At 40.7% G+C, this 22,819-nt stretch overlaps 1 protein-coding gene across 2 annotated transcripts in view; it reads right to left on the reverse strand.

The window, feature by feature from the left end:
• Positions 1–8,059: 8,059 nt before the first annotated feature.
• Positions 8,060–22,819, reverse strand: part of med16 (mediator complex subunit 16) — a 33,568-nt gene continuing 18,808 nt past the window's right edge. For both annotated transcript variants that reach the window (XM_087976096.1, XM_043721030.2), the window contains 5 exons: positions 19,068–19,201; positions 16,719–16,911; positions 9,863–10,079; positions 9,057–9,140; positions 8,060–8,323 (listed from right to left, as the gene is read on the reverse strand). In XM_087976096.1, the coding sequence (XP_087832222.1) occupies positions 8,197–8,323; positions 9,057–9,140; positions 9,863–10,079; positions 16,719–16,911; positions 19,068–19,201 (755 nt within the window). In that variant the 3' untranslated portion in view covers positions 8,060–8,196. The remainder of the gene's footprint in view (positions 8,324–9,056; positions 9,141–9,862; positions 10,080–16,718; positions 16,912–19,067; positions 19,202–22,819) is intronic.

The following is a 22,819-nucleotide window of genomic DNA, read 5'->3' on the forward strand; positions in this document are numbered from 1 at the left end:
AGGGAGAAAGGGAAAACTGGTAGGTTTAGGGAATGCTGGATGACTAAAGAAATTGAAGGTTTGGTTAAGAAGAAGAAGGAAGCATATATCAGGTATAGACAGGATAGATCGAGTGAATCCTTAGTAGAGTATAAAGGAAGTAGGAGTATACTTAAGAGGGAAATGAGGAGGGCAAAAAGGGGACATGAGATAGCATTGGCAAAGGATTTTTACAAATATATTAAGGACAAAAGGGTAACTAGGGAGAGAATAGGGCCCCTCAAAGATCAGCAAGGTGGCCTTTGTGTGGAGCCACAGAAAATGGGGGAAATACTAAATGAATATTTTGCATCAGTATTTACTGTGGAAAAGGATATGGAAGATATAGACTGTAGTGAAATAGATGGTGACATCTTGCAAAATGTTTATATTACAGAGGAGGAACTGCTGGCTGTCTGGAAATGGTTAAAGGTGGATAAATCCCCAGGACCTGATCAGGTGTACCCGAGAACTCTGTGGGAAGCTAGAGAAGTGATTGTTGGGCCTCTTGCTGAGATATTTGTATCATCGATAGTCACAGGTGAGGTGCCGGAAGACTGGAGGTTGGCAAACGTGGTGCCACTGTTTAAGAAGGGCGGTAAAGAGAAGCCAGGGAACTAGAGACCAGTGAGCCTGACCTCAGTGGTGGGCAAGTTGTTGGAGGGAATCCTGAGGGACAGGATGTACATGTATTTGGAAAGGCAAGGACTGATTAGGAATAGTCAATAGGGCTTTGTGCATGGGAAATCATGTCTCACAAACTTGATTGAGTTTTTTGAAGAAGTAACAAAGAAGATTAATGAGGGCAGAGCAGTAGATGTGATCTATATGGACTTCAGTCAGGCATTCGACAAGGTTCCCAATGGGAGACTGATTAGCAAGGTTAGATCTCATGGAATACAGGGAGAACTAGCCATTTGGATACAGAACTGGCTCAAAGGTAGAAGACAGAGAGTGGTGGTGGAGGGTTGTTTTTCAGACTGGAGGCCTGTGACCAATGGAGTGCCACAAAGATCGGTGCTGGGTCCTCTACTTTTTTGTTATTTACAGAAATGATTTGGATGTGAGCATAAGAGGTACAGTTAGTAAGTTTGCAGATGACACCAAAATTGGAGGTGTAGTGGACAGCAAAGAGGGTTACCTCAGATTACAACAGGATCTGGACTAGATGGGCCAATGGGCTGAGAAGTGGCAGATGGAGTTTAATTCAGATAAATGCGAGGAGCTGCATTTTGGGAAAGCAAATCTGAGCAGGACTTATACACTTAATGGTAAAGTCCTAGAGAGTGTTGCTGAACAAAGAGACCTTGGAGTGCAGGTTCATAGCTACTTGAAAGTGGAATTGCAGGTAGATAGGATAGTGAAGGCGGCGTTTGGTATGCTTTCCTTTATTGGTTAGAGTATTGAGTATAGGAGTTGGGAGGTCATGTTGCGACTGTACAGGAAATTGGTTAGGCCACTGTTGGAATATTGCGTGCAATTCTGGTTTCCTTCCTATCGGAAAGATGTTGTGAAACTTGAAAAGGTTCAGAAAAGATTTACAAGGATGTTGTCAGGGTTGGAGGATTTGAGCTATTGGGAGAGGCTGAACAGGCTGGGGCTGTTTTCCCTGGAGCGTCAGAGGCTGAGGGGGGACTTATAGAGGTTTACAAAATTATGAGGGGCATGGATAGGATAAATAGACAAAGTCTTTTTCCTGGGATCGGGGAGTCCAGAACTAGAGGGCATAGGTTTAGGGTGAGACGGGAAAGATATAAAAGAGACCTAAGGGGCAACTTTTTCACACAGAGGGTGGTGCGTGTATGGAATGAGCTGCCAGAGGATGTGGTGGAGGATGGTACAATTGCAACATTTAAGAGGCATTTGGATGGGTATAGGAATAGGAAGGGTTTGGAGGGATATGGGCTGGGTGCTGGCAGGTGGGACTAGATTGGGTTGGGATGTCTGGTCGGCGTGGACAGGTTGGACTGAAGGTTCTGTTTCCATGCTGTAAATCTCTATGACTCTATGACCAAGAACTAGTTAAATTAAAAATGAACAACTTTAAGAAATAAAGTATAACAGGGAATAATTAACTAACAACTATTTACAATTTCTTACTCTAACCTGTTACCTTCCCTTCTATAATACTAGTCTGATAAAACTCCTGATTATGATTTACAAAACAAAACTTTTTATTTCAAAAGCAGGCAGCTTTCGTTTTCTCTGAATTCTGGTCTTCTTTTTCTTCTTAGGGGTTTCTGCTTCATAGGCTACTGATCGATAAAGGTACCTTTTAAGAGGGTGATTTTTCAGGCAGTCTTTTTACATATTGGGGCTTGGCAGTTCTCCTCTCAACTGTTCAATTTTCCCTGGTCTTATACCCCCCCCCCAAGCATCAGATTGTATCATTGGCTTTTAAGAATGACAATATACTAAATTCATACTGGATTGGAGTTTGGTATTTTTGGGGATATACTTTAAACTGATTTGCCTAATTCAAATCTGTTTTGTCATTTGCAGGCAACCAGGTAACCACGTTTTTAGACCAAATGTTAGATTATATTTCTTTTCAGAACACTTGGTTCTGTTAGGTAGTTCTGTTGCTTTTAACTCTCTTAAAAGGTACACTATACCCACATCTTCATAACACCTCCACCCTTAAGAAAAAAAGAACCATCATCATGAAAAGATGGCTTCATTTTTTCTCTACTTTTTAAACACATTACCCTAACATACAGATAACTTTAATAAAAGTTTACCTTATGCATTAAATAAAGACAAATCTCATCTAAACTCTCAGTTAAGTTCGCAATAATGCATCTGCGATTACATTCTTCTAACCCACAACTTGAATGATTTTTAAGTGAAAAGTCTGTTACATAAGACCCCAAATAGTCTCTCATTCTTGTCTATAAAGCTTTCTAAGAATGTAAGCGGATTGTGGTCAGTGTATACAACAGTCTCAGACACATTGTTCATGACATACACATTAAAATGTTGTAAGGCCAACTGGCAGTTCAATCCCCTCCTCATCTTCCTGTAGGAATACAGCCCCAACTCCTATGTCACTAGCATCGATGGTGACGTTAAAAGGTTTTGAAAAGTTTGGTGTAGCTAAAACTGGTTTATTGGTTAATATAGCTTTCAAATGGTCGAATGCCTCCTGATATTGTTCCGTCCACCAAAACTGTGTTCTTTTTCACCAAGTTTGGAACAAACTTCTGGTAGAATCCGCTGAGTCCTAAGAATCAGCGCACCTCTTCGCGGTTGGTCATGAAAATTCCTCAATGGCCTTCGTCTTTGCATTCTGTGGGGTTAACCTTCCATAACTGATGTCCCAAGAACGTCATCTCTGCTTTTGCAAATTCTGTTTTATTTAAGTTATCACCAGTTTTGCTTCTCGTAGTTATTTAAAGAGCTCTGCCAACTGTTCCATGTGATCTTTCTAAAGATCTCTACATTGTCCAAATAGACTGCACAGTTTGTTAACCCAGCCACAAATCTGTTCATGAGTCTTTGGAATGTGGCGGGTTCATTCTTCATCCAAAGGGCATCACTTTAAACTGATATAGCCCATTTGGGGTTTCAAACGCAGAAATTTATTTTGCCGACTCTGATAAAGGTACCTGCCAGTAACACATATTAAGTTCAACTTGGTGATGTAATTGGCTTGTCTGACTTTCTTGTTACAGTCTTTATTGTTACAATCTAGGAATTGGATATGAGTCAGATTTTGTAACGGCGTTGACCTTCTGATAATCCACACAAAATCACTGAATCCAGTCTGGTTTGGGAACTAAGACGATAGACGAACTCCATTTGCTCTGGCTTGGTTCAATGTCATCCTCATCGAGCATGGCCTCCACCTCCACCTGGACCTGTCTGGCTTTAAAAGAATTAAAGAGATAGGGATTTTATTTTACAGGAGCAGTATTGCCTACATCTACTTCATGTACAATAGCATTAGTCCTCCCCATCTGATTCTTACATATGTTCTTACACTGCAGTAACAAATCTTTCAACTGTGTTCTTTGCTCCTGAGACAGATCACTTACTAACCTATCCCACTCCTCAAGGACTTCATTTTTTAATCTATTTCGAGGCACCTCAAATTCCACGTCATCTGGATTTGATTCCTCACTCTGTGGGGCAGTAACTAACACCTTTTTCTCCAGTTCTTTCTCTCTAGTATAACATGGTTTTAACATGTTCATGTGACATACCTGATACCTTTTCTCCCCCCCATCTGGCATCTTTACTAGATAGTTCACCTGACTCAACTTTTTCTCAATTTGATAGGGACCACTAAACCTGACTTTGAAGGGATCGCCTATCACTGGTAAGAGTACTAACACGTTATCCCGTTGGGAAAATGTCTGAGTCTCAGAGCCTTTATCTGCCACTTGCTTCATTCTACACTGTGCTCTCTTTAGGTGCTGTTTAGCTAACTCACCTACTCGATTTAGTCTCTCCCTCACTTCCGATACATGATGTCCAACTTTGGTCCTGTCAATTTTTCTTTCATTCATTTCAAAGGGCCTCTCACTTCAAAGAGAGTGAACCGAGTAGATCCATTTGGGGCATCTCTAATGGCAAACAATACAAATGGGATACCTTTATCCCTATCATTCGGGTAGTCCTGATGTATGCTCTCAACATGGTCTTCAAGGTCTGATGCTACCTTTCTAAAGCTCCCTGGGATTCAGGATGATACACACTGGATTTAAAGTGCTGTATACCTAAGCTATCCATAACCTTCTTAAACAGCTTAGCACCAACTGAATCCCTCTGGGTAGCCCATAACATGTGAAGAAAGCTACTAACTCCTCTACTACTCTTTTATCCTTGATATCCAGTGATGGAACTGCCTCCAAAAATCTGGTTGACACATCAATTATAGTTAACAAGTACTGGTTCCCACTTTTAGTTCTCGGGAGGGGACCTACACAATCAATTATAACCCGCCTGAAAGGTCCTTCAAGTGCGTGAATTGGCAACAACAGTGTTGGTTTTCTCACCGGCTGTGGCTTACCTACTATTTGGCAAGTATGACATGTACGGCAAAAGTTAACCACATCCTTGTGCATTCCAGGTCAAAAAAATGTTTTTGTACCTTAGCCTTTGTTACACCTAGGTGACTTCCTACAGGTAGTTCATGCACCAACCATAACACTTCCTGTCTGTATGCTACCAGCAACACAAGCCAGTGCACTTTGTCCCATTTCTCCTCTGCACTAACCTGCTGTGGTCTCCATTTCCACCTTAGGATCTTACCTTTTAGGTAACAACCTTTGAGAATATTATCTGCCTCCTTTTCAGAGTACGCATCCACATATGTATCTTTTATCACCTTGTCTTGCTGTTGCAAGTCTCTTAGCCATTCAAGACTAAACACTTCTATCTGACCCTCTGCCTTTACATCAAACAGGGTATCTGCTAACTGAACCTCAACTCCTTCATCTTTCTTTTTAACTTTCACTTTGTGCTGTGACTTTTATGATAGTAGGATCTGGTTACCACACAATCTGGGAAAACACCAGGATATGTCTGTTTTGATTCCTCAGTTTCTCAGTCTTCCTAGAGCTTCTCCACAACAAGGGGTATCACTCCCATCTTGGATTCTGCTAAATCATTCCAAAGAACAAACTGAATTCCTGGAACTGACACACTGTCAATCACACCCACTGTAACTTCCCTAGTCTTGAGGTGGCACTCCAACCTGATCTTACACTCGGGGAATGCTAAATTTCTGTCCATCTATCCCATAAATTACCACACTCTCAGGTAACAGATCAGAAAGAGTGCATATTCGCACATCTCTTACTATCAGTGACTGGTTTGAACCTTCTGTTTCTCTCTTTCCTCATTCTTTTTCCCTTTGTTTATCCAACTCCATTTTCCTCAATTGTAATTTACGTTTTTCTGCCTCTGCTGCACTTGTCTGTTTCTCTAATACACCTAACTGTTTGAGTAGTTCGTTTACAATTTCAGCTTTACTGTTGTCCTTAGTTAAAACCAAATCTAACTTATTTGTTAATTCTAAAAGTATGTCCTTTTTGTTTCCTTCTAAACTTTCTTGGCAAAGTTGAGAATCATCTTAAAATTCTAGAACCTCTTTAGCAATTTTAAGAGCCATTTCTCTCATTTTAGTCAACTGCAAGTCACCGAAATTAAACAAATCAACTCACCTAAGTTTTATTTAAGTCCCGGATTGGCCACCAAACTGTCACGACATGGGTAAACTCTCCTGCTTAATTTAAAACCAGCAACATAGAAAAGATTTATCCTGTGCAGTGATCTGTGAAAATTCCATAGACCAAGTAAAAACTAAGAACTTTTAGAAATAAAGTATAACCGGGAATAATTAACTAACAACTATTTACAATTCCTTACTCTAACCTATCTGTTACCTTCCCTTCTATAATATTAGTCTGATAAAACTCCCGATTATGATTTACAAAATCAAAATTTATCTCAAAACCAGGCAGCTTTTGTTTTCTCTGAATTCTGGTCTTTCTTTTCTTCTTAGGGGTTTCTGCTTCACAGGTTACTGATCGATAAAGGTACCTTTTAAGAGCGCTATTTTTCAGGCAGTCTTTTTACATATTGGGGCTTGGCAGTTCTCCTCTCGACTGTTCAATTTCCCCTGGTCTTATACCCCCAAAGCATCGGACAGTGTCATTGGCTTTTAAGAATGTCAATATACTAAATTCAAACTGGATTGGAATTGGTATGTTCCGGATATAGTTTAAACTGATTGGCCTAATTCAAATCTGTTTTGTCATTTCCAGGCAACCAGCTAATCGAGTTGTTCAACCAAATGTTACATTATATTTCTTTCAGAACACTTGGTTCTGTCAGTAGTTCTGTTGCTTTTAACTCTCTTAAAAAGGGTAGAGTATACCCACATCTTCATAACAAAATAAATAATCAGCAACAAAATAAATAATAAAGCCATATCAGTACGAAGACAAAGGACAAATACTTGCCCCAAAGTAGCTGAAAAATTAAGTATCAAGTACAAGAAAGGCCTATTTAAAGCTGGCTCAGTTACTGTTGTTTTGCTTAACTAATAAATTAGTGACAGTATAAGTCACTATTGTGAATTTCAGTTTAATATAGATGTGCCAAATGGCCTTCCTGCTCTTAAAACCTTTCACTCATGTTTACACACTTACATCCAGTTCCCCAGATCTTTCTCTAATTCCTGCCATCAGTCTTCTTTCATCACATTTTCAACCATAATTTTTCCAGCTCCTATTCCCACCCTCTGCCTTACCTTTAAAATCTCTAGTGTCCACTTTATTCTGGTTGTTCAGAACCTATACAGGTGCTCTGGGCTACACCAGTGTTAGAGGTTGATCAATATAATTCTGCTAACATTGACCAACTTCTTCTGCCACTAGATGAAACCTGGTCAATTAAAACTTCATCCGGAGAGTTTAATTTTAATATTTAGTTATTATTAATTGTTATGATGGCCCTCTTATGGTGCATTGGCCATGTCCCTACCCTGGACCAAGAGGCCCAGGTTCAAGTCCCACTTGCTCCAGAAGTTTGTTATAACATCTCTGAGTAGGTTGATTAGAAGAATAAGAAATCTATTATTCTAAGTCATTGAGATCACAGGTTTGGAAGGCAAGGTCTAAGCAGCCTTGCTGAGTTGTTGCAGTGAATCTTGTAGATGGTACACACTGCTACCACAATTGACAGGGATTGTATAATTTCTTGAGATGCTGAAGCAATGTTCAAAACTCATAACATCAGCAAACATCCCCACTTCTGACCTTATGATAAAGAGAAATTAATTGTTGAATTAACTAGCTAAAGATGGTTTGGCTTAGGATACTACCTTCTGGAACTTCTGCAATGCTGTCCTGGAGTTGAGATGAGTGATATCCAACCACCACAACCATCTTCCTTTACTTCAAGTAAGACTCCAACCAGTGGAGAGGTTTGCCCAAGGCAGTAACCCTCATTTCCTTCTGGAGGTCAGCTCATTTGTTTATATTTGGACTAATGAAATAAAAATCAGAAAAATAGCCAAGAAAACTAAGCGTTCTATGAAACAAGTTCATTTATTATAATAAAAATTCTATCAAAACTCAGTTTTTTGGTGAGAATTAGAGGCAATATATACTTTCCAACTGATATCTTCGAATGCATATTTTGTCTTATCCTTATAACAAAGATTATTCAGGACAGACTAATGGACACTTTGCGCCATAGCCCTCCGCACAAACAGTTCTTAATCCACCGTTGCTCCCATTGTTTAACTGCAGTCGACTTGTTTGGTGATTTCAACATGGTGTTACACCCACATCTGTTTGAAAGAAAAAAAAAGAATTCAGTCATTCCAATCTAACCCTTAGACATCAAACTCCAGGTTAAACATATATTTCATACAAATGGCAGTACTTTTGCTGAATAGGCATTACCTCCAGAGGTTATACCTGAATAGGTATAACCTCGCTCCCCAACCCCATCCCCTCACTGGAGCAGTCAGACTGGACACCAACAACAAGACTGCTGCTGCTGCTGCCTTTTGGAGGGTGAGTCTCCAAATAGCATAAACACACAAGTTCTTTGACAGGTTCCACCTTTGCCCTGTACAGGACAATGTTGGAGAGATTATCTAGGGAAGCGGGGTTTAGGGTACAAGAGAGAGAGAGACAGACAGTCATTTATAGACGGTGCCTGTGCTCCCATCAGTCCAGGACTGTTCTTGGCAGCACTTTTAATCACTGTAAACAAAAAACACGATCAGTGTTGGACACATGTCTTTGATGTTACATTTCTGTCGGGACCTCGACATCTCCTTTGGATAATCCGATTTTTGGATAATTGGTATTCGGATAATCGAGGTTTCTCTGTAGACAGATTCACAGTTAGAGCAATGTGGGGAGATTTTGTGGTCAACTTAATACTTATACTTATCATCACAAAAAAAGAATTCTGACAAATGAAGCAGCTGGATCTATGAAAACCCATCACTGGTGTTCAGCTGTACAGGTAAACTCTTACATAAATTGCCTTTTCATTTTTTTGCTGCTTACCTAGTACAGGATTTGGTTTCTTCAGTTGGACAGACTCCTAAACTAAGTCTCCTTAAGTTGTCCATTTTCTGATACCCTGGTGATCTGCATGTAACATGAATTTGAAAGCATATCAGGTATAATGACAAGGAATTATTATGACAGAGTAATACAGTGGGGTTTATTTACATGCATTCCAATTAGTGGGAAAACAAAGTTTAAATCTGTTATGGTGCTTCAGCTTTTTGCTTGGGCTGACAGCAGAAATTATTCAGTATTTATTCTGAACAGGATTGTATTTATTCATATGGAGCTTACTGGAGCTGGCTGCCCAACATCCTGGACACAGGTCTATGACTGCAGCAAAGAATTGTTCAGTTATTAAGCTCATTTAGTACTCTCCATCCTCCTCGCCATGCTGAGAATTTGGACTGAGCACATGTAAGGAATACAAGATTTCATTCTGGAATCTCAACCAAGCATCCTAGAGGATGTTCATTTCCAAACTTCAATAACAATATTAAATCAAGGAAAATGTTTACAATACTAAGGCTTGTTGACTATCAGTGCTATTTCGGAGTCTTTCCTGAAGGCAGCCCAATATTTAGCTATGGCAGCTCTTAAATTGACATGCAGTACAACAGACAAATAAGAAAACATTTTTCAACAGAAAGTCAGAAGTTCATTCTCAAATAAATGTCATCAGTGTTAGTGCATTTATACACATTAATACAGGAGCTTGTAAAACTATTCATAATGGCATTAAAGCAAACTCAGCATGGTAAGAACAACTAGGTGAGCATTAAAAAGCAAAATAGGAAAATTACCTTGCAAAAATATCTAGCTGAGAGGTTGCAAAGTGACTGGGTACACTGATCGGCTTTCCAAACTGCAGTTTTAACAGCTGTTTACTCTGTAATTTGCCAATAATTCCATCATTCACTGGCAACCAGTCCATGCTGGGAACAAGCAGTTGGCTGGGAAGCAGACAACATTCATCAATCAGATTGTCATCAGGTTCAGTTATATGATTTTCATCTCTACCTGAAAAAAGCATTGCGAGAAGCATTAGACTTTACAAAAAGCAACTTTATATTATTTATTAAGCTGCAAGTTTGGTTTCTTGGGCATTCAACATTTACAATATTAAATAATATTGAATGCTAAGTACAGAAAAAAAAGAAAAAAACTTTATAAACAGCAAATGAAGGAAATATTATTTTTTCCTTCTGAGTAGCTATACACCCTCCATCAGGTGGCAGACTTTAATCTTAGCTACTGCAGTCCCAATAATGTTTCAACTTAATCATATTCTGTCCTTTGTAAAAGACTGGACATTAACTAATGCACCCATTGAAAAGCATCCCTCAGATCCAAAGTAATAGCCAACTAGCAAGACAACGAAAGCTCGTAGATATGAGAATCTTCCTTTTTGAATATTAAAATTACAAAGCTCAGTAATAAACAAAGTTAGCAAGAATTTATATTATTGATCACCATTTCTAATCCTTCATGTGTTAGGTCAGCGATCGTATGTGCCCCCTGCACATATCTATTTCAGACTTTTGTTTCCTTTAGTAGGGGAAATCTTAGACTAGGGGACATAGTTTAAACAAATGACCCTTTATTTTGTAGCTGAGATGCAGAAGAATTTATTTGCTCAGAGGATACTGAATGTCTGGAATTCTCTAACCCAGAGTTGTAGATGCTCAATCACAAAGTATTGAAATAGAGGAGTTGAGACCTAGGGTAACATCAGCTGTTATAGAATAGTAGGATAGGGTTTAAGAGATTAATGTTCTCCTTCTGCTTCTATTTCTTATGTTCAATTTACACTTACTGAGTTCTAGTCTTAAAATTTTAAAATGTGGTGAAGCAAATTAATTGTGTTTTTAAAAAGTTTCAGACTTAGATTTATGGCTAGATGCTCTAACTATATCCCAATAATGTGACTTCAGTTCAACTTCAGAAGACCACTTTCCATATAACAATTTTTCTTTGACTCATATCAAATTTCCTGTGTGCTGTCTCTTGTGCTGGGAGCCATTTTTAGGAGGTACACGGATCCAGCTCACATAGTAGCACCCTTACAAACCTATTATATTAGTCTGAGTGGGAATCAAGCTAAGGACATGCAATGCTAAAGTATCATGTTAAATCACTATCACTCAAACTTCAGAACTTTTGTTTTAAGTAAACGGCAAGGAATATTTCACAAATTAATCAATAGAGATAAAGCTAACCTAAGACCTAATCCCGACATAATGCTTTATTCCTGAATGCTAGAATTTATTTCAGTATTGTGTTACAGACTCAGTTATTTCTACAGTCAGGACTGCAAATTAATATTCTCTTGGGGGAAACAATATGCCACAATTAGTTTGCCATTTTCTAACACATAAGGAGATGTGAGCATCCATAAGTTTAACAAAAAGGTTCCAGTTTACTTATTTAAAAAAATACACCGAAAGGGAGTAATTTTTAATAGTAAAACTTGAAATAAATCCAGCAAAACACATTCTGAAACTGTAGTACTACAGGACATAACACAACTGAATACACTGAGGCAGTCCGTTACTTAAGTAGCTGATCAAAATTATTCAACAGCTTTCTGGATTAAAATGGCAGGGAGAAATTTTCTGAATTGGATTGTCTTACTTTACGGACTAATGTATGAACTGAACAGAAGATTACCACTCAACCCTTCAAGGCCCCTCCATCATGCAATAAGGTCATGGCTGATCAGTTTGTTTCTGAAATCCAGATTCCCATCCATGCCTGATAACATTAGATTCTTTTTAGACAAGGGAATCAACCTACTTCCATTTTAAAAATAATCACTAATCGTGACCTCAACTCAGAAGGTGGAGGAGATAGGGTCATTGAATTTTTAAAGAGAGAGGTGGGTAGATCCTTGTTAGGAAAACAAATCTAGGGTTACTGGGATTTAAGGGAAAGTGGAATCCTGATCAGTCAGGATCTTATCAATCCTGTTCTGCAAGAATAAACAGCCTTTCCCCATGCATCTTGTCAAGATAGTTTAGGATGTTATAAACCTAAATCAAATAATCCTCCTTCTTTTAAATTCAAAGAAATCAAACTCAGGCAGTTCAATATTGCCTCATAAGACAACCTATCTATTCCAGGTATCAAACTAATAAAACTTCTCTAAACCACCACCTACAACGTATTTACGTCTTTTCTAAATAAGGAGATGGAAACTACACATAGCATTTGATATGTGGTCTCATCAATACCCTGTATAACTGAAGCTTAACACCCCTAATTTTAAGTTCAATTCATCTTTTGATAAAGTATAACATCCTATTATGTTTCTTAATCATTTACTGTACCTCTATACTAACTTAGTGATGTGAATTAGATCTACTAGCTCCTGCAACTTGGAATGCTGCTGTCATTCTCCAATTAAATAATATTGCTTTTTTATTCTTCTTGTCAAAGCGAGCAACTTCACATTATACCACACTATATTCCATATGCCAGATCTTTGCCCACTCACTTTAATCTGGTTGTAATGGTTTGCATCATTTTTTTCACAACTTCACAAGATGCTTTTCTATGTACCTTCTGTCATCAGCAAATTTAGCTACCATGTCATTAATGTGTTCATCTAAATCATTGATATATATTGTGAAAAACCAGAGGGCAGCACAGATACCTGCAGGAATCTGTCACACCCTGCTAAACTGATAAAGAACAGTTTATACATACTCTGTTTTCCACCAGCTAGTCAATCTTCTATTCATGCTACTATGTAATCCCCTACATCATGAGATCCTGATTTGCATAATAATCTCATGTGGAACTTTGTCAAATGCCTTCTGGACATCAAAGTATAGTACATCAATGTCTCTCCTTTATCCACAACTACACTATGCTATGCCTTGAAAAATTCCAATAAATCGGTTAAACACCATTTCATTTTCACAAATCCATCCTGACTTTTCTTTGTTACCTTCAGTTTCCCCAAGTGCCCAAACCTCCTTAATGATCAATTCAAACATCACCCACATAACACGTCCAGCAAATTGCTTCATGTTTTCTGCCTCCTTTACTTTCAAATATTAATTTGATTGGAACATAAAGGATTACTTTGATCTAATATTTACAGATGATCACCAACTTCAACACAATCTTATCTAAATAATATATGCAATTTGCCTCTACCCCCTTTAGAAACAAACTGACTAAACCTGGATGAAAATGCCAGCTGGAAGAAAACGAGGACTGCAGAAGGTGGAGATCAGAGTCGAAACATGCGGTGCTGGAAAAGCACAGCCAGTGAGGCAGCATCTGAGGAGCAGGAGAATTGATGTTTCGAGCATGAGCTCTTCATCAGGAATGGCAGGGTGGCCCAAGGGGGCTGAGAGATAAATGGGAGTGGAGGGAGAGAGGGGGGGGGGGGGGGGGGGGGAGATGGTGGTGGTGGCTGGGGTTGCAAAAGGTAGATAAAAGTGGCAGGTGATGGCAATAGGTTGGGAGGGTGGGTGGAGCGGATAGATAGGAAGGAAGATGAACAGGTAGAACAGTTCAAGAGGTCAGTGTCAAGTTAGAAGATTGGATCTGGGATAAGGTGGGGGTGGGAGGGGGAGAGAAATGAAGACACTGGTGAACTCCACATTGATCCTGTGCGGTTGGAGGGTCCAAAGGCTAAAGATGATGCGTTGGGTGGCTACAGTTTGGTGGAGTGGGAGGAGGAGTTAGTGTTCGGCCACAGGAGTTGTTTAGTCAGTGTGTTCCAGAGATGTTCTGTGAAATGTTCTGCAAGTTGGCATCCTGTTCCCCCAATGTGGAGGAGACCACATTGAGAACAATGCACGCAGTAGATGATGGTGTGTGGAAGTACAGGTAAATCTTTGTTGGATGTGGAAGGATCCTTTATGGCCTTGGATGGAGGTGAGGGGGGAGGTGTGGGTGCACGTTTTGCATTTCTTGCAGTGGCAGGGGAGGGTGGGTTGGTGGGGGGGGCATGGACCTAACAAGAGAGTCACAGAGGGAATGGTCACTGCAGAATGCAGATAGGGGTGGGAAGGGAAACACATCCCTGGTGGTGGGTTCTGTTTGTAGATGGCGGAAATGGTGTAGGATGATGCTTTGTATCCAGAGGTTGGTGGGATGGAAAGTGAGGACTAGAGGTGTTCTGTCCTTGGTATGATCAGAGGAGTGGGGTTCAAGGACGGAGGTGTGGGAAGTGGAGGAGATGTACTGGCGGGCATCACTGACCACGTGGGAGAGGAAATTGCGGTCATGAAGGAAGGAAGTCATCTGGGATGTTGTATGTTCTATGGTGGAATTGGTCTTCCTGGGAGCAGATGCGGTGGAGGCGGAGGAATTGGGAGTAGGGGATTGCATTTTTACAGGAGACATGTTGGGAGGTGGTGTAGTCCAGGTAGCTGTGGGTGTCAGTGGGTTGAAGTAGATGTCAATGTTGAGCCGGTCACCGGAAATGGAGCTGAAGAGGTCCAGGAAGGGGAGGAAGGTGTCAGAGATGGTCCAGGTGAACTTTAGGTCTGGGTGGAAGGTGTTAGTGAAGTTGATGAACCGTTCAACCTCCTCGTGGGAGCATGAGGTGGCACTGATACAGTCATCGATGTAACAGAGGAAAAGGTGGGGAATGGTGCTGGGTTAGATGCAAAAGATGGACTGTTCCACGTACCCAATGAACAGGCAGGTATTGCTGGGTCCCATGGGGGTGCCCATGGCTACCCCTTTTCTTTGGAGGAAATGGGAGGATTTGAAGGAGAAAATGTTGAGGGTGAGGAGCAGTTCAGTCAATTGAATGAGTGTGCCAGTGGAAGGGCCGGCAGGAGAGGACGGTTTGGAGGCCTTCGTCATGGCGGATGGATCTGTACAAGGACTGGATGTCCAAAGTGAAGATGAGGCATTGGGGGCCAGGGAAATGAAAGTCACGGAGCAGGTGAAGGGCGTGAGTGGTGTCCCAAACATACGTGGGGAGATCCTGGACCAAGGGGAACAGGATGGTGTCAAGGTATGCAGAGATACGTTTGGTGGGGTAGAAGCAAGCTGAGATGATAGGTCGATCAGTGCAATCAGGTTTGTAAATTTTGAGTAGGAGGTAAAACCAGGCGCTGTGGGGTTCCCAGACCATGAGGTTGGAGGTTGTTGGCGGGAGATCCCCTGAGATGAGGAGGTTGTGGATAGTCGGGAAGATGATGGTTTGGTGGTGGGAGGTGAGGTCGTGGTTGAGGGGGCAGTAGGAGGAGGTGTCTGTGAGTTGGCACCTGGCTTCAGTAGTGTAGAGGTCGGTGTGCCAAACTGCCACTGCTCCCCTCTCGTCTGCTGGCTTGATAGTGAGGTTGGGGAGGGAGTGGAGGGCTGTGCATTGCAAAGGTGAGAGGTCAGAGTGGGTGAGGGGTGTGGACAGGTTGAGGCAGACAATGTGATGGTGGCAGTTGGAGATGAAGAGATCGAGGGCGGGTAACAGACCAGTACAGGGTGTCCAGATGGATGGGGGTGAGAGTCCTAATGGAAAAAGGTAAGCATTGATAAAGGAGGCAGCGGCAGCGGACAAAAAGTTTGATGTTGCAATTCCAGAAGGACTAATTCCACCATAGAAAATCCCAAATAGCCTCCTGCTTCAAGGATTGCAATTTCCACTCCCACATGGTTAACGATGCTCTCCAGTGCATCTCATTCACTTCCCACATTTCCGACCTTGACCCCCACCCCTCCAATCGCAAAAAGCACAGAACACTCCTGGTCCTCACCTTCCACCCCCTCAACCTCCGCCATTTCCACCACCTACAAACAGAACCCACCACCAGGAATATATTTCCCTCCCCACCCCTCTGCATTCTGCAGAGACCACTCCCTCTGCAACTCCCTTGTTAGGTCCACGCCCCCCAACAACCCACCCTCCACTCCCAGCACCTTCCCATGCCACAGCAAGAAGTGCAAAACCTGCACCCACACCACTCTCCTCACCTCCATCCAAGGCCGCAAGGGATCCTTTCACATTCAACAGAGATTTACCTGTATTTCCACAAACGTCATCTACTGTGTCCATTGTTCTTGATGTGGTCTCCCCTACATTGGGGAAACAGGATGCCAACTTGCAGAATGTTTCAGAGAACATCTCTGGGACACAAGCACTAAACAACCCCAACACACTTCGACCGAACACTTCAACTCCACCCCCATCCCCCCCACTTCGCCAAGGACATGTGAATCCTGGGCCTCCTACACCTCAAAACTCCAGCCACCCAATGCCTGGAGGAAGAACGCCTCATCTCCCACCTTTGGACCCTCCAATCGCAAGGAATCAATGTCGATTTCACCAGTTTCCTCATCTCCACACCTTCCACCTCACCCCCCCCCCCCCCAAAATCCCAGATCCAACTTTCCAACTCAGCACCGCCCTCTTGAACTGTCTTACCTGTCCATCTTCCTTCCTACCTATCCGCTCCACCCTCCTCTCCGACCTATCGCCATCACCTCGTATCTTCATCTACCTATTGCATTCCCAGTTACCTTCCCCCAGCCCCACGCCTACTTATATCTCAGCCTTGGGCCACCCCCTCATTCCTGATGAAGAGTTCATACTCAAAACGTCGACTCTCCTGCTCCTCAGGTGCAGCCTGACTGACTGTGCTTTTCCAGCACCATGGTTTTGAAAATGCCAGGTGTACAATTTGAACTTACAGCAGAGCCAGAGTTTGGTGAGCAGTCGGAAGAGCAGTGACATGCTATCTTGGGTGTCGGATGTCGCGGTGTATATTGGCAGACAACCAGGCTTAAGGAGACCCCATATTCGGATCACCACCATTAGCTCTCTGAGCATTCCAAGCGAGGTGCCATCTCTGAGGAAACTAAATCCTGGCCGAACTGGAGAACCCTGAAAATACAGATTGTAACACCAGTACGACACTAACCCACACTCTGAAGAAGCAAAGTACGGAAGAAGGACTGTTTGATCAAAATATATTCTTGCCAATTATTTTGTTATTATTTTTGTGGTGTAGAGTTAATTCTGCCTTAGTAATCTTTGTGTATCATTCCCTTCCCTGCTGTGCTGTGCAAACATCGCTGTATGGGAAATAACTACCTCCATTTCAGATTCAATCCTATTCTATCACAGTGAACTATGATTTCAGACAAGCTCAGCAACAGCTGCAGAACCTCCTAACCCTCAGGATGCTACCATCTGGGAAATTTTCATTCACAATTAGCAGCAGGGTTTCTGAAAGATTGCATTTGTCCTTCATTGTTTTGAAGTCACTGGAATAGCTCAAAAAGAGAGATCTGATTAAATAGCAATAACAGAAGTTGCTGGAAAAACTCAGCAGGTCTGACAGCATCTGTGGAGAGAAATCAGAGTCAATGTTTTGAGTTCAGTGAGCCTTCTTTGGAACGGTTCTGAAGAAGTGTCACTGACCCAAAACATTAACTCTGGTTTCTCTCCACAGATGCTGCCAGACCTGCTGAGTTTTCCAGCAAAATTGTTTTTGTTTCTGACTTGCAGCATCTGCAGTTCTTTTGGCTTTTTTAATCTGATAACTGATTAACCAAAAAGCAGCTAATATGACATGAATGTATATTGTTCTTGTAGATCAAGTGGTCTGAATAAAGATATACATACATTTGAAAAGAAGAACAGGAATATACTAATTGGTGCATCAAATCCATCACATTCAGGCATGATCAGCCTCATTTACATTTACAAATGTAGTTGAGACAAATGTCATAGATGTAGTTACAAATCAGAAGGGTACACAGATAATGTTAGGAAGACAATCACGTTTAGTATAATTACTAGCAAGGTTAGATTAGATTAGATTAGATTAGATTAGATTCGGCCCAACAAGTCCACACCGACCCGCCGAAGCGTAACCCACCCATTCCCCTACATTTACCCCTTTTCCTAACACTACGGGCAATTTAGCATGGCCAATTCACTTGACGTGCACATCTTTAATTGTGCTGAATATATGTATGTGATGTATGTTCTATGCAAACTCACTCTCCTTCGTCATATAATTGCTGGAATAAAGGTGTGGGGGGAAAATGAGGAAAAACTGACATTTCTTTCTGACTAAGTAAATATAGTCAAGCTGCAGCAGGTCAACGTAACTGTTCAATTTAACTACCACAAATATCTTACTACTTGCTTTCCATTCTCTTGCCTTTTCCATGAATATTATTGTACGTTATGCCATAATAATGGAACTAAAATCTCACATTTCTAAATGCTCAAGAAATATTCGTACACTGATCAGCATTCCTCAAGTTTCATGCCTCGGACATAATGGTTAGAGGTAGCCTGATTGTAAACATTTTGTGCAAACCCCAGATGTTATTTGTGGGCATATTTTGTATTCTGTTTAGGCACTCAAAATATTGAATTCTTATCCAAAACACCATTAAATAATCATAGGAACCAAAAAGGAAGTGCAAAAGGTAAGCAACAGAAGCTGCCTAATTTAACAGGACATAAGTGCTCCTCAATCACGTTCATGTGACCTTGATCCAATATTCATCTAATGGATGGATCAAACCAAATTTAAAAAAAGGCAATTGATATCTTCTTCAATGGACTTGCTATAGCAAAGAATAGAATATTTTTAAAAACAAAATGGGGACAAAATTTGGAATTAGTTGGCATTAAATGAGTAAAACAATGCAGTACCCATTACAGAGTAACTTTTACTGTAAGTAGCAAAATAACACATTATCGGTTAGCCTCTGTCACATTTCCTAATCGGAGGAACAGTTTCACTTTTGGACTAAGGCACACTTGTTCATTGTTGCCTGTACTCTGAGATTGTTTAGGACAGAAATTTCTCAAACACTTAGAAAGAGAATCAAATTGATACTGCGAACATCCTGTTCAAAGAACTGAAATACTTATGCAAAATTGTTGGTGATGGACTGAACAATGCAGCCTTTAATCTTTGGGAAAGATTCTGAAAAGTTTTGATCTCTTTCTTGGCATAAATTCTATTTTGATAAAAAATATTTAAGTATGCCACTCTATATTAGGACTATACTCACTTGATTTGGCAAACTAGCCAGAAGGTATAGCACAAAGTCTCCAACCCACTGTATGAGCTGCTGAAGTGACTGTAACACCCATGCATCCAGGACAAACTCTTCAGTTTTCAGATTTATCATAACTTTATCGATATCTGAAACAAACATGTCAGTTAGACCCTGTAAACAACTGGTCACTTAAAGAATAGAAACATCAAACATACTTTTTGTTTCTTTAAACATTCATACAACATGGATGTTGCTGGCAAGGTCAGCACTGACTTCTCATTCCCGACTTCTCATTCCCAATTGCTGTTGAAGAGGATGGATAGGCTGCTTTCTTAAACCACTACAGTTCATTGCTATGTAGATACAAACAAGTTAGGTGGGGTCTTCCAGAATTTTGACTTGCAGGTGGTGCTGGTCCTATATGGCTGCTGCAGTTGTTTCCAGGCTTAGGGCTGGAAGGTGCTGAAGAAACCTCATTAATCTGCTGAATAAATCCATTTGCAGCAGTTACAGTACAGAGGGAGTGAATGCTTGAGGTGGTAAATGAGCAGTTAATCAAGTTGTTTTGTTTCTTAACCATTGAAATTCCAAGGAATAGAATCCTTATTTATGTAATCACTCCTTGTAAATTAACTCTTCAATTCCAGATGCCATTTGAAAAAGCTAATTGGAATTACATCCACTGCCTATGGATACTTCCTAAGATGTGACGCCCAGACTATATGTATTATTGAAGGTGTGACATAACCTGCGCTTTGTATAGCAGATTATGTCACACCTTCAATAATACATAGAGTAAGCACTAGTACTCCATCCTCAAACATAAAAGCAAGTATTCCACTTGCATTTTTAATTATTTTCTGTAGTTCTTAATATTTTAATGATCTTTGGACTGTCCCACCCAACTACTTCCATCATGTCTCTTTGGACTCCATGGCTTCTGGCTATTCTCTATTTAGAAACCGTTCTGCTCTAACCTTTTTAGGTCCAAAATGGGTGACATCACATTTGCCTACATCAAAGTTCATTTCCCACAACTTCGTCTACCTAATCAGCAATACACTTCTGTTTATAATACTGTCTCTAGCAAATTAGGATATACGACTTTCTACAGAAATCATTTGATGTGGGGGCTCTGTCACTGTCATTTTTCTCTTCATTTTTGTGGTTTTCCTTAAGCAAATTTAGAAAGTTCCTGACCCTGAATCAATATTGGTTCTTTTGCAATGTCTGGCATGTTGACCTCTTCTTCCAATGTAAAGGATAACATTAAGTAATTAGAAACATGTCCATCCGTTTCTCCTTTAAGAGGATTGTTTGACTCCAGTTAGACATAGCGCTTCAAACAGTATGTGCCCTCCTCATTCTTCCCACCAAAGTGTATTACCTTGCATCAGGTTTGTCACAGTTTTCCTGTACATTTACTAAAACCAACAATTTTGCGTCATCTATGTTGAACTTGTACTTCAATTCAAGTCCAAACATAATTGCAAAAAGCCAATAATCCTTGATCACTAATACCCACCATCTGACAAATTGATTAATTCTTACTCTGCTTTTCTTTTGTAAAAAGTTTTCTATCCAGATTGCTACTCGTCATGTGACTCTACATCTCCTAAAGCTCTGCCATATATATCTATAGTCTACAAACAAAAGAAACCTGAAAGCAGCTTTGTAAACACAGGGTTTTGTAGTTGACCAAAGGAGTCTTGAGAAAGAGTCGTAAAACTCCATTAGAAAAATGAGTTCTTCATATGTTACAGAACAGCAGCATTAAACATAAGGTAATTCAGTCATACTTTTGTTTGAGAAAATCTGAAAGCACGCCATACCATTATACATATGGGTTGTCGTAGCTAAATTTGGGAACAAACAGAGGCAGTCATTGCTTTGTTTTTTTAGGTAGACTGCTTCACACAGTGTTGTTGCCAGTTGGGCAAACTAGCTCCTAGAAGGATAGGAACTACAGTTTTCATGAGGAAGGCAGAGTTTCAAAAGAGGAGCAAATTACTGCAGATGCTGGAATCTGTGTTAAAACTAACAAATGCTGGAGATCACAGCAGGTCAGGCAGCATCCATGGAGGGAGGGAGGGAGGGAGGGAGGGAGGGAGGGAGAGAGGGAGAAATCTCGTGTTTCTAGATGACTCTGATGAGAAGTCATTTAGATTCAAAACGTTGGATTACTCTCTCTCTCTCTATATATGGATACTGCCCGACCCACTGTGATCTCCAGAGTTTTGAAAAGACTTTGGTAATTGAGATTGATGATTTGTATGCTGAATGGACTACTAGGTCAACTAATGATATTGCTATTCGTTATATCTGCCAGTTAATGCAAAATTTATCTTTTCAATTTGTCTGTGAATACAGATTTAATTTACATTGATTCTGGATTTAAAAGTATGGGTGGTTAGCTAAGTATATTTATTCTGTTTTGCTCAACTATTTTATAATGAAAATTCTTTGGTTTTAAACTGTGGAATTTTGTGCCTTCATGGGTTTTTGTAAATAACTGGGATTTCAGGTATCTTTTTGTTTTAAAAAGTTACTGGTCTCTACTGAGATTGTTACAATTTCATTTTGGAAAAGTAGTTAGAAGATTTACTCTAGCTTGCAGCTCATGGAAAAAAATCTACAGTGGTCCTCCAAAAGCCTTGTAACAGAATACAGTCAGAGTTAACTTGAAAAACTGTGGAAAAATAATGGATATCTGAGCAGGGAGCTGAAGCATCCAGCGTTGACAGATCCAGGTAGCCAAAAAATAAACAAATGGAAGGATTACAACAGAATCCTACTCTGGAGAACGTTTGGAACATTGAGGAGAATTAAAGTGAATTCCAGAGTGGTGTGGTATACTTTTGGATTGATTTATTCCAAAGTCAATACACCCTCAAGATTATTGTAATGTATAAGAAAATCCCTGGGAGAGAGGGGTTAGAGAAATAAAAAAGTGAAACGGAGCTCATAATAGTGTAGGAGAAAGTGAGGACTGCAGATGCTGGAGATCAGAGCTGAAAATGTGTTGCTGGAAAAGCAATACATTTTCAGCTCATAATAGTGTAGTTTGAAGCTATGTAAATTAAGTTTAGATTAGATTAGATTAGATTAGATTACTTACAGTGTGGAAACAGGCCCTTCGGCCCAACAAGTCCACACCGACCCGCCGAAATGCAACCCACCCATACCCCTACATTTACCCCTTTAACCTAACACTACGGGCAATTTAGCATGGCCAATTCACCTGACCCGCACATCTTTGTGACTGTGGGAGGAAACCGGAGCACCCGGAGGAAACCCACGCAGACACGGGGAGAATGTGCAAACTCCACACAGTCAGTCGCCTGAGTCGGGAATTGAACCCGGGTCTCAGGCGCTGTGAGGCAGCAGTGCTAACCACTGTGCCACCGTGCCGCCCACGGTGCTTATTTTGTTTAATTATTTTTGATAAGCAGTAAACTTCACCTTAGCTTAAAAACATAAAATCTTGTTGCAAAAGGTAAAGTCGCCACAGTCCCACAGGACAATAGAAACATGAAGACTCAGGTAAGAGGAGAAGTTGAGAAAATGATTCCTTCACAGTAACCTCAGCCAGTATGGGAACTGAACCCAGGAGCAGGCAATAAACTGCTGGCCTAGCCAGTGATGCACAAGTTGCATGAGTAAATAAAAAAGAAAGAAGTTTAGTACTACTTAAAATTTTCTGTGGATATTGCAGTCACTACGAAGGAAAGCATTTGTTGCCCATCCTAATTCTAGAGTCACAG

The sequence above is a fragment of the Chiloscyllium plagiosum genome, unplaced genomic scaffold (assembly GCF_037043375.1).
Source record: "Chiloscyllium plagiosum isolate Xiang-an unplaced genomic scaffold, Cpla_swu_hap1 HiC_scaffold_28, whole genome shotgun sequence".
Classification (NCBI taxonomy): domain Eukaryota; kingdom Metazoa; phylum Chordata; class Chondrichthyes; order Orectolobiformes; family Hemiscylliidae; genus Chiloscyllium; species Chiloscyllium plagiosum.